The 12,965-nt window shown below is 40.1% G+C and overlaps 1 protein-coding gene and 1 pseudogene across 1 annotated transcript in view; both read left to right on the plus strand.

Annotated features, from left to right (window-relative positions):
* The window catches only part of HDAC4 (histone deacetylase 4), a 453,690-nt gene extending 446,183 nt beyond the window's left edge, over positions 1 to 7,507 (plus strand). The window contains exons 25-27 of the mRNA XM_065412876.1: positions 2,508 to 2,592; positions 6,622 to 6,763; positions 7,415 to 7,507. Coding sequence (XP_065268948.1) covers positions 2,508 to 2,592; positions 6,622 to 6,763; positions 7,415 to 7,454 — 267 coding nt within the window. The 3' untranslated portion in view covers positions 7,455 to 7,507. The remainder of the gene's footprint in view (positions 1 to 2,507; positions 2,593 to 6,621; positions 6,764 to 7,414) is intronic.
* A 654-nt stretch (positions 7,508 to 8,161) lies between these two features.
* On the plus strand, positions 8,162 to 12,583 carry LOC135885340 (uncharacterized; annotated as a pseudogene).
* The last annotated feature ends 382 nt before the right edge of the window (positions 12,584 to 12,965 follow it).

Below are 12,965 nucleotides of genomic sequence, written 5' to 3' on the forward strand. Positions count from 1 at the left end.
TTCTAAAGGGCGTGCTCAAGAATTTTTTCACAGCAAATGCATTGTTAATGGAAATTCACTATTCACTAATGCACCAAATTAAATCTGACCCCTTGTAACATCTGCAATATACTTACCCACGGTGTGGGAGATGGCTACAGGTCCTATGAGGTAGGACAGCCTGCATCTGTTTAAACTTGAATTATGTTATGTTTGAGATTGTTGGCACTATATTGTGTTAGATCCTAAACATTGCTGTTCTCTGTGAGGCCTGACCTAAGAATTATTGCCCAGTTAGGGGGTGATTGTTTCTTTTAATCAACACAGCTATGCCGCTAAAATCCCTAGCGTAGATGCAATTGTACCAGTGTAACTGTGCTTATACAGGCGAGGTCTACACTATAGATTTTTGCCAGCCAGATTGATTTTGGTCACAGGTGTGAAGAAGTGTGATTTGTGACTAGCATAGCTGTGCCACCGAAAGCCTCTAGTATAGACGGAGTTATAATGGCAGAACTGAGCTTTTGCTGGTATTGCTTATTTTGCTCAGGTCAGCGAGGGGAGGAGACTGAAATAAGCTAAGCCAGCAAAAGCTCACCTTTGCCAATATGAGCTGTGCCTATGCTAGGAACACTTTGCCAGTATAGTATACGGGTGTAGCTATATCAAAAAGCACTCATAGTATAGACCTAGCCAAAAGTATAGCTTATGCTGTTTGGGGGACCTGTCATCAGCATATTTACGCTGATACAGTTGCATCCACCCCAGATGGTTTTGCCAGTATAACTATATCCTTGTCAGAAAAGCTTCTTTGAGTTACTCTAGTTGCTAAACATTCACACATCTCTTTTTAGGGAAACAAAGATGTTCCCTTGCCTCAGGTACTTATTAACGAACATTTTTTTTTTTATCACCAGGGTTGAGAGGTGTGAGTTTGGATAACAGAGACAAGCAGTTCATGTCCTGTCTGCATTTAGAATGCAAATGCTCTTGAGCCCCAAAAGACATTCTTATGTGCACATAGTATAAATTCAAATGTTGTAGGAACTTTTTAAAAGCTCTGTATCACCTTTCAACTTGCAATTTCAATTCTGTCCCTTTATTCTCATTGTTTCTCACTATTTAAGGAGGACGGGAAAGAAACCAACATCACAGAGAATAAGGTTCATAACACAATTCTCTACACACAGTAACTTTAGCACATAGGCATTAAATCCATATGTTAATCTTTATCTGCCCTGGTAAGATTGACCCAGCAGATAGTAAGAGCTACAAAGAACTCCTTATTATGGAGGCGCTACTGGTGGCTTTGTACTTAAGGTTTTGTGGAGTTTAGAGTTAAAGCAGGGTTTCAATTCCTTTGTAATGGACGAAAAGTCATGTTTGTCATAACCAAAATTATGACATTTACTCGGAGGGCACGAATTTTATTTTTGGGAAGGTTACAACGTAAATACATTCATTGGATTAGGAGTTCAAAGGAGTTTAAAAGTTACTCTTTCGGCTGGTATCTGACTTTTTTTCCAGGCCCCTTTAACCTGTATATGGCTTTGTTTTTACACTTCAGACTTTACGTAGAAATAGATCTTCATAGTATCTTATATACAGGCTTTAAAAAAAAAAACAGCAAAGTTATCAGCATTCTCCCTCATTAATATTTCTCTCTGCGCCCCGGTGACTGACACATGAAATATGTTTGTTTGACAAATGAAAGGTGGGGAAGACTGTAGAACAGGGCTCTGCCTAGCTCACTAAAGCAGAGTAGCTATTCTAAGAGTGCTTATGACTGTCAAAGCTCAGGCATCCTTTCCAGTTACACATGTTCGAAGATCCTTAAAAACAGGGCTCCAGTCCTGCACTGTTTCTGAGCTGGACACTAGTGGAGCTCTTGCCCTGTGGACCTTAGGAGGCATGTAAATATTCACATTCTGTGGCTGGCAGCATCCTTGGGCCACGCAATGGCTCATGGCAATGGGGGAGTAGTGGGGAGGTATCCTGGAAGAAATAGGAGATGTGGTATAAGAGATCATGTGAGAAGGAGGTTAGAGAATAGGCTGGAAGGTAGGAGTCACTCAAATTTAAACTGGATTGGCGCTCGTAACTTTTTTTTAATATTCTGTGCATACAGTTTTCTATGGGAGCTGATAGACGGCTCATGCCTTTGAAAACTCTCATCCAGAGCCTAAAGTTTTCTAAAGTACTACTACATGTTCATGGCAGTGAACAATTTAATTCCCCAAGTTTTCTATTCAATTTCCATTCATTAAATGTAGTACATCTGTAAGGCTCTGTGTGTGTGTGTGTGTGCATGCGCATGCAAAACTGAAGTATACAATAATGAGAAGACCGTTTAGAAAGTTTTCATATCCAGAATTTTACGTAGGATCAGATAATGGGAATCAAAGGAGGGGACTGGGCACTCAGTACAGATTACAGTATATACAGTGTCTTGAAGAACACTTGGATACAGAGTATATACAGTAATATGAATTTAAAATTCTCTGCTAATTCTATTCCATTTTTTTCAGCTTGATCCTCTTCCAGAAAAAGTCTTGCAGCAGAGAGCAAATGCCAATGCAGTGCATTCCATGGAAAAAGTAATTGAGATACACAGTAAGTGTATATAAGCTTGGCTCAGATAATTCTCCTCTGAGCTGTCTCAGGCAACACTATTTTGACACCTTCATTATCTTATCGATTATAGTAAATAAATTCTCCTGAGGTCTGCTAGATTTACTTCAGCTGGTTTGCTGATGGTCAATGTACAGTAAACACCCTGTGCAACCACGAGCTGAACATGCAAGATGCAGAAGTGCATAATTGTGTAAGAGTGTGTCTACACAGCTCACAGCAGCAAGCCTCCCAGTACAGGTTGATAGATGTGGGCTCACACTAGTGCTCTAAAAAGAGCTGTGTAAGACATTGTGCTTCAGGCTGGAGCTCAGGCTCTGAAACGCCCATCCACTGGGAGGCTTAAGGCACAACTTCAAAGCCCTGTCTACGCAACTTTCCTTACCATGCTAGCAGAAGCCTGACTCACTGCCCCAGGTTGTGTAGACATACCCATAGTGTTCAGACGTGAGGTCAGACAGCAGGATGATTTGTTTATCTTTTGGTTTCCTTTCTCTCACCCTAACCCAAAACCAACTATAAACCCAAGTGATGCATTTCTCTTAGTAATCGTACACATAAAGCAAATTGTCCTACTGTTACTGAAGAAATTGAGGTTGGGGTCATTTGTTAAAGGAACTAAACACAGGTTAAAGGTCAAGTTTCCTCCTTGTGCTGTGTGTGGTGGGATGTATGGGTAGTGCTTACGTGCAGCCTCTCATGGCTATTAAAGAAGTTGAATTGGGAATTGTTACAGCTTCTAATTAAGAATGAACATTAATAGAAATTAAACCCAGCATTGGGTAGAAGTGCTGGAATCGTAGGCTTGCCTATGCTTTTAAAAATAAAATGCTGCTGTGTCAGCATGGAGCACTTTGAATTCTTCTGCTAATGTTGTTTGTTTGTAGCTCCAAGAGATCCCAAGCTAGATTGGGGCCCCAACATGCCAAACACATACACAAAGAAGAACCTGTCCCTAGGTTAAGTTATAATCTAAATAGATAAGACAAATTGGAGAAGGAAAGTGTTGTCCCCATTTTACAGGCTGGGAACCAAGGACCTGAGAAATTAAGGGCAAAATTTTCAAAAGTGAATAAGTTACTTAGGAGCTTTAAGTCACATTGGAAGTTAATTGGACTTTGGCTCCTAAGTACCTAAGTCACTTTTGAAAATGGCTCCTAAATCATTTGAGTGTTTTTGAAGTTTGCCAAAGTGTCTTGCCCAAGGTCCCACAAGCAGTCTGTGGCGGAGTCAGCACTTGAACCCATTTCTCCAGTTCAGTGCCTTAACCACAAAACAGTCCTTCCTTTTTCTGTATATTCTTCCGTAGCTCTAAATTTCTGAGGATTTTTAAGAGTCCAACTGTCCCTGCTGCTGCTTCCTCACCTAAACCTAGCTCAGGTGTTGGTGATGTTATAAACTTTTTCACAACCAGGAATTATAAAGTTTCCAAACTGCCATGGGGCTTCAGGTGAGGAATAAGCAGCAAAAGCAGGTGAACTCTCCATTTAATATCTTCCACCTGTCTTTAGCCGTTCAAAGCAGAAGAGCAGTTTCATTCACAACCAGTGATTCAGCTCTGGTTTTGGATCCAAAGTTTGATTGGAAGGATGCTGGCGAAGCATATTCAACAAAGTCTTCAGCAATGCTGGGCAGAAGTTTGTTTTCACGTGTTTCTTCCAGCACTGAATGGCCATAAAATCCAGGGTTCTTGGCAGACAGTAATTCTGACTTCGGACTGTGTTGACCTGTCAGCCTCCTCATTCCACTTTCATTTTAAATGCACCTTATTGTCTGAAGGAGACAAACTGGGGTGAAATCCTGACCCTCCCCCACCCCCAAGCCCAAGCAAAATTCCCACTGATTTCAATAGCACCAAGCTTTTACCCCTGATTTCCAAGAAACTGCTTCGTTAAAAGGACGTTCCATTGTGCTGTGCCCAGGTGTAAAGTTCAGACATACTGAAAAATTGTTGCCTCTAAATACTTAAAATGTCTTACCAAACAAACTGTTTGGGCTAATTATATGCTGGTTTACATAGCTACAGTAAACACTTACTTAAAAGCAGATCTTTATTATGACAGCACCACTGTGATAACATATGTTAACAAAGCAGCATGACACTAAAGCCAGATATCAGCTAATAACTGTACTGTTGCTGTAGAATTAGCCAGACTGTTTATCATTGTGAATCATCATAGTTACAATGTAGAAGTAAACTGGCTTTTCCATATGGAGAACGACTCAGCTTCTCGCTTCAGGAGGCCATCATTACCTCAGGTTGGCCAGCATATTTATCAGATAACCAGATCTTCAGACTGAGCACTCATGTACCAGATTCCTTTCCGCAGCTCTTGATACTAAATTGGTCACGGTGATGATTTTAAAACCATGTCTGTATTCCAGTCTTCATGTAGGCAGGGCTGCAAAATTACTATGGTATTTTTCCCCTCACTGTGTTGTGAGCCATAAAAGCAAATGAAGAAATACACTAAAAGAGCTGATGATCTGTTCCGTTTTTTGAACCATAATCTCTCCCTCTGTCTGAGACATTTGGGCTGCACCTCTCTGCTGGCAAATACTAGAGGCAGCTCAGACTTATCCATGGGTCTCTGGATGCTTTGCCACCTTGACAAAGGTTTTTCTGGCCATGCAGACAGAGCAGTGGTGCAGCACTCCTGCCTTTATCTGTTGCTAACTTGGATTTGGAAGCCAAACTTCGGGGCAGCAGGGGGTAGTATCCTCCACTTCATCCCATCCCCAGTCTGTGGGGAAGTTACTTTTTCATGGATAATCCTCTGAACTGAACTACACTAAGCTCTTCCTTCTGTGTCCCTTTTCCCCGCTCCTCTCTCCCCCTCCCGCCTCCCCCCACTCAGGCCCAAACTCAGCATGATCAACTCGGCTAAATGGAGCAGGCAAAGGCCAAGAGATGTTCCATGTGTGAGGGGAGCCGTGGAAGGGGAGCTCTGTTCCAGTTGCTCCCAGCCCACAGCTAGGGGAAGGAGCACAGAGTCTGGATGGCTTGCTGGGGTCTCTGCATCCTCCCACATCAGCTAAGACTAGGGTTACCATATTTCAGGTTCTCAAAAAGAGAGTGGGAGGGTACACTGGGGGAGCTGGAGGGAGTGCCTGCAGCAGGGGTACTCACTGGAGGTGGGGCGGAGGGGCAGTGTCGCTCCCTGTCAACCAGCTGGCGCAAGCCCAGGATGCAGCGACAACTGTCAGTGCCTCCCTGCGGGAACCTCACCCCAGGGCTGTGAGCTGGGGGCCTGGGTGGGCGGGATCTGGCAACTGTGGCTACAGGGGAATGGACCAATCAGCTGTCGATGCAGGGGAGGGACCGATTGGGAAGCGAACCAATCGAAGCTCTTTCTAAACTGCAATGTCTGCTCAGAAAACCCCCCCGGACATTGCCCGTTGCTTGAAAAATCTGCCCGGACAGAGGACGGAGGCTCAAAAAAGAGGCAATGTCCAGGAAAACCTGGCCAAGACTGCTCCAGTGCCACCTCCTCAAGAACCTCACCACCAGGCTGCAGCTCCCTGCTGCAACCCTGAGAGTGGGGGAGCCTGTGATAAATTAATACAGATTCAGGCTGTATTTACTTTTCCTTGTAAGCTGCATAGGGCTTAAGGAGGAAGGGTGGATGTGTCTTCCCCACACAAACCCCAGCCCTCCATAGGGTCTGGAGAGGGGGGATGAGACAGGCTCAGATGTGGTTGCATTTAATTGGTAGGTGATGATTCCTATATGTGTAGAGAGAGCTTTTCAAAAGTGCCCAGTGTTGGCTTTGAAAAACCGGTGGGAGTTTTAGCAAAGGCTCAATGAGAGTCAGATAGGCCAATGCTGAGTGCTTTGAAAATCTCGCCCATAATGTTTCAAGTGTCAGGCTCTATCTGAATGCAAGATCATGGTGACACTGAAAGCACCAAGCCCTGAGCCTGCTCACTTTTCATAATAACTAATAACATCATCACTTTGTGGTACAGCAGCTGGCCTAACAGCCTGTTTTTATCCTATGTCTCGCTTAGGCAAGTATTGGCATTCACTCCAGCGTTACTCCTCCACGGTGGGGTACTCCTTGATCGAGGCACAGAAGTGTGAGACTGAAGAAGCAGAAACAGTAACAGCCATGGCCTCGCTGTCAGTGGGTGTGAAGCCAGCTGACAAGAGGTGAGTTCCCTCCACGTCCATCAATCTAACCGATCTCAGAGATGGAAGCCGTTAGTAGTGTGGACAGTAATGTGTGTAACCATCTGGTGATGCAGTGCAGAGTCTGATTTCATCTTTTTGTCATTTCCTTTTAACTGGACACGTTCCCAGTATCGTCAGGGTAATTATTTCAACAGTAAGTGGCTCCTGCCCCTCTGTTTTATTACACCCTCTCAGACTAGCCAGGAGAATGGTGACAGTGCCAACCATGTCTTAATATGCTATACACACTGGCTCCTCTGGTCCAAAGCAGCCGAGCACACGCATTCATCAAGACTGGAGGGGAGTCAGCTCTTCAGTGCGATGATCTTGAACTTTAGAAAACCTGGAGAAATGCTGCTCTTTCCACTTGTAGCAGGCTCTCCAAAAAGTTTAAAAGACAGTTTAATTCTTGACAGCCTGGGTGAGTAAAACTTACATGGGTTGGTAGGGGAGGGTTTGCAAACTGGGTGTTAGTGAGAGTTTTGGGGAAAACACACATTAGTGCACTAGAGAAAGTGTAACACTTTTGTACACAGCACACTGTGAATTTCTCATCCTTATCATGCCCCTGCCCTTTTTTCTTTTTCTCCCTCCCCCCATTCTGCCTCCTTTGGGTGAAATTGTTTACAGACCAGATGATGAGCCCATGGAAGAGGAGCCTCCCATGTAGCGTTCACCTTTGAGCTGGAGTTCTCCTGTTTGTTCGTCTTTGTCTTGAAGCTCTGCCAAGAAGCTTTCTCTTGTTACTCCTGCGTCCTGTCATGGTTTTCTTACAGAATACAGAAGGGACAACCAGGTGTAAAACACAGCAACAGAAAAATCTCTCCATATATATATATATACACACGTATACAGTATATACAGAAAAGGAAAAATGCTGGTGAAGAGCAGCAGTGTTGAAGACAAGCACGTATGCTGGGCACTCTTCCTCTGGTCCTCAATGGAAGCCGTAAGGAGAACAAAGCCCATGAAAGTCTTTGGCAAAGTTGTCAATTTTTTCTAAAAAAAATAATTAAATCAAAGATTCAACAACACAAAAACAAACAAACTTCATTTAAAACTGGTGCTTAAAGTTTGATTACCCACAATTCAGCAATCTCCGTTTGAACCACTCAACCCATCTTGTAGTTTTGTTTCTTGGATTTTTTTTTTTAAATGGCTCTCGTCTACCTGTGAGTCAGACATTCTTTTCAAAACCAGAACAATGCGAGATGGTGTATTTTTAATGGGGAGGGTGGGGGAAAGAGGACTAGTCTATATATATATATATAAAAATACAAAAAAAAAAGAAGAGGAAATGGAGCTCAGAAGGAGTCGGCTTTAGTAACTCCAAAGCCATCTGAAGATGAGTTTGTGCCTTTTTTTTTAATTGAGCTGATGGATTTGGTGCAGCTGGATTTTCTGAAGTTTGAGGAACAATGCCTTAAGAAAAAGAACAGCAGCAGTTTGTCAACATATTTCCTCTGGGAAAGCCAAGAACTGCCATCAGGAAGGAAGACTGGTTTGTGCTGGCATGATTACTGGAAGCAGGCATCAGCTGGATAGAGCATCTCCAAAACTGTCTAAAGTTTGGATTTTTTGTTTTGTTTTATTGCTGTGGGAAAAAAATTAAGGTAGTTGCCAAGGAAGTGGCAAATACTGTTGGATCTTTGAAATTCAACCAATTTTGAAAACAAATTTTCAAACATTTTCTCTCTCTGACATTATGTAGAAATTGAATTTACCAATCTGGTTGTTGAAGCATGCAATAGAGACAACTGCAGTTTTAAGATTGGAATGCTTTTCATTAAAAGCAACTAGCATGAGATATTGCTTAAATTGTTAGGTGTGTGTGTATGTATGTATGTGTGTATATATATATATAAATATATACATATATATGTATATGTATATATATATGTATGTATGTGTGTATATTACAAATGTATTCCAAGCTTAGAAATCTGATTCTTATGAATTATTGATAAATATTTATAATGCATTTATATAAAATAAATATATATAATAAATGCAGACTATAAAAGTAGCCATTGAAAGGTCCCTAGTGAAAGATTTATTTGTTAATTGGAATTGGTGCTTTTGGAGAGGGATCTAGTTTGAAACTTGAGCATTTTCGAACTACAGTTTGGAAAGTTTTCAGAACACCAACACATTAGCCACTGGGCAACTACCCTAAACATTTGTATTTTAATTTAAGGTTTTCTAACAAAAATGAGTTTTTAAGCAAAGATTATGAATTTGCTGTTAATTTTTATATTGATATTTCACAAAAACCCTAAAGAAGCCTTGTTTGTGTGAATCTTACATTTATTTTACATTTGGCAGTTGTTTTTCTGAAAGGTAACAATGTCAACATTTTTCTTCCCTAATCTCATGTGTGTACATTACTTTCTGTGGGTTTTTTTTTTTTTAAAGTCTTTTGTACAGTGAGCAGCTTTCCACAGGTGTATGGAACTGTTGCAGGTTGTCAGAGTTTATTTTCAGAACGCGTGCATTTAACTCAAAGAGGGGAATCCAATGGTCTCTTTTGTATGATACCAATGATTGTATATTTCCTCAGTTCTGTGATAGAAGCTGTGTAAAGAAAATAAGAGTTTTACCTTAAACATAGTAGTATTACAATGGGTGATGTATCATATCCTCCATGTGGATTGTGGCGAGGATTATATATGGCATTAGTAGCTACCATGTTGAAGGCTTGCCAGACACTATTGAGGCAACTAGCATTCACTCACACACACTAAGCATCTTTCTGAACCACCATTTGTTAGAATCGTAATTTTAGTCCTCCAAAGAACTTTTTTTTTCAAATTTATTTTTAAGATGAAGTCATTGTTGGGTGAGAGAGTTTTAATCTTCAGCTCCATTGATTTTTCCCTATTGCCTTTCAGAGCTGGCCCTCAGTATAAGCAGATAATCCTTGAGTTGTGGAGTTAGTGACTAAAGGAGACCAAATTGACACGTGTACCTTTTCAAAGCAGAGTAGGATAGCACAGATCTCTTATCTGAACAACCAAGGGTATTTTTATTTTTTTTTATTATTATGACAACTGACGGTCATTTTATATTACTTATTTTCCAGTTCTTGAAGTAGCAGTTTTTCATTCCATTCAGAACATACTAAGTTCAGGCTTGTGGAAAGAATTTGAAACATACCATGCAAGTGCAAGAGGGTTCTTTGCTTTGTTTTATAATGCAATTGAATAAACAGACACTACTGTATTTGAGTTTTTGCTAACCCAAGTACATTTAAAATTATGAAATGTTTTGGTTATTAGAACTGTCTTCAGCATATTCTAACAGTAAGGTTCAAATATAAAAATGCAAAAAATGTATATGCATTGGTTTTTTAAATGACCACTTTGCTGCTGTGATCTAAAACATAATTTGGCTGTGGAATCCTGTGATTTCATATTTTAAATCATTTACCCGTTCATAAATGTTGGCAATATCAACATATACATGATGCCTTTTGTATCCAGACCTTCCTAACTGTTTTTTTTTAATTAACAATTTTAGTATCACTTGTGGAAAATATTTGTGTTCCTCTTTCCTTGTGAACAATTGCTGACAGATTGAGTTGATTTCTTTTAAATTAGATGATTGGCAATAGCCTGAAATATTCAGTACCCTTCCATCTTGTCACTTTCAAGATGCATTGTTCATTTATTTTAAATCATTTCACTAAGTTATTGCCATCAATGGAAAGACTTACCAAGACTTTACAAGTCGTCAGTCTACTCCAAAGTCTAGATCACTTGGATTGGCTAAAACCTTACTTGCCTAAACCCACTCAACAGGCCACGTCTGGGTGCTCCGTTGCCTGTCTGACCTTGACTGGTGCAGATAGAAGGGAAAGGAGGTGCTCGTTTTGGAGACCACCATTTTTTCACCCCTTGAGCTTTTGGCCTCTTCATTTCAGTAGCCTTCTAAGAAAATGTGGGTCAGTGAGCATCCAGTCCTGAGGGGAATGCTAGCAAACTCTCTGGAGTAGCCACCAAAGAGGTGCATTGCAGGTAGATTCAATGAGCACTCATTCCCTTTCCTTACTACTTCCCTTCCTGAACCCAGGCATGATGCACTTCAGTTCCACCAGCAAGAGACCAGAAGTTGTGCATCACTTTGTAGCCAAGCCTTTGGGGTGGCCCAGTACAATAATACTTTTTTTCTTTTGCCTGTTTGGAAACGAAGCAACATCTTCAAATTGTCTTACAGAGAAGCAAGTCCCAGTTTGCAGTACACAATTGATCATTTTGTTTTTTTACTTTCAATACGAAGCATTCCTTTATTAGTCGCAGTCATGTATTCATTCCATTCTTCCTTTTTGTAACTTTTTGGGCCCACGTGTTTTATGGGCATTGATATATATAAATATATATATATAAATATATATGAATATATTTTTTTAAGTTTCCTACACCTTGAGGTTGCATGGTCTGTAAGGTTGGCATGTCTTTATATTGTATACAGATTTTGCACGCCAAACTTGGCAGCTTTGAAAAAAAAAAAATTCCCCTCTCGTGGGATTTGCAGAGACAAAGGTTGAGGCAATTTTCTGTCACACACACACAAAAAGGAAGGAGAGTGGGGGTCGGGGGAATTGCGTCTTACTGAACTTAAGAAATTGTGCTTTTTATTGTAAAAAGATAAATAAAAAGGACTACTTAAACATTTCTCATTTTAAGAAGAAAGAGTTTATCTAGCACTTGTGACTTACCAATAATAGAGTTTATTGTATTTATGTGGAAAACAGTGTTTTAGGGAAACTACACAGAACACGCAAAGTAAACTGCCTATGTCATTTTAAAACAAAAATTTGGTTGGGTTTTTTCTTTTTGTTGATTTTTGTTTTGTTTTCTCTTCGCTGGGAGGGCGGGGAGTTGGGCGCATCCCAACGCATCTAGGCATTCATTCTGAGAAAAAAAGGATTTAAGGAGTTAAGTCTTCAGCACAGCTGTGTTAACTTTTTTAATGACTTTGAAATGTCTCACTAGATTTCACTTTAAACAGTCGTGTACTGTGCAAGCACTGTGGTTTAAAATAAGACTTTACATCAAAAGGAATAAAAAACGTTTCTTCATTGTGACGAAGCTGGGCTTGTTCTCAGCTCTGCTTCATGTACTTTGATATTGATGAAAAAGTATCCTATTGAAAGAAAATAAATTAACACTTTTCTGTGCTCCATAGTGGAGGCGCTATTTTCCAATTTATGAGGATGACAAACTTATATATATAATATATATATATATATATATAAAAAAGGGGGGGGGTTTGAACATTATTCACCCAAGAGCTTATTACAGATATGTAGTATCAAAGTTGTAACTATATTATATTCTACTTTATACCTATACATGCTCAGTATGATGTCACCATTGGTAGCAGCTACCGGTTTACTCTGTAATTTAGACACAATTTCACTCTTATTGTATGGACCCTACTTTAAGTGATGGTAGCATTCTTTGTGCTAAAATTTTCTGATGGTCCTTTCTTTTACTTGGTGGAGTTGGAATTTTTTTTTCTCATTCTTGTTTTTGTTTTATTCGTTTTTTTGTTTTTGTTTTTGTTTTTTTACTGGCCAATGGTGTCTTTCTCTGACAGTACCAACTTCAATTTCAACTTTATTAGGAGTCCAGTATTTTGTACCACATTATGACAACTTGTTATTCTTGTGGTGTAAATAAAAAGAAAAAGTTAATTATAGTACCATCTTTGTTTCTGCTAGTGATCTTCTTCATAGCTGATGTCTCCTATTTAATTGCTTGGATCAATCTTGTTGCCCGACCATCAGAGACATAGTAACTGTTCGCCTGGTTAAATGTTTTCCAAATATTTCTTGGTCTAACAAAAGAAGTTCTGATATTCTGCTAGCAGTAATAGGTTGATCATTTCAGTCTGTAGACATTTAAGCATATTTCTTATTACTAGTGAACTGAATGTAATATTTTTCTGAGGTTAAACCCACAATTATGTCTGCTGTATATCTGAAGAGGTATATTCCCCGAAAAGGTGTTAATGAAACTATTTGTATGTGCATCAGTAAGAGAATATACCACTGAGGCAATAAATTAAGCATTTATTATGTGTAAGGAAGGACTTCAGAACAGTGGATGCCACAGAACAGCACTTGCTGAGTTAGTCTCAAAATGTAGGCCCTGATCCTGCAAACACTCATACACGT

The sequence above is a fragment of the Emys orbicularis genome, chromosome 11 (genome assembly GCF_028017835.1).
Source record: "Emys orbicularis isolate rEmyOrb1 chromosome 11, rEmyOrb1.hap1, whole genome shotgun sequence".
In the NCBI taxonomy this organism is placed as follows: domain Eukaryota; kingdom Metazoa; phylum Chordata; order Testudines; family Emydidae; genus Emys; species Emys orbicularis.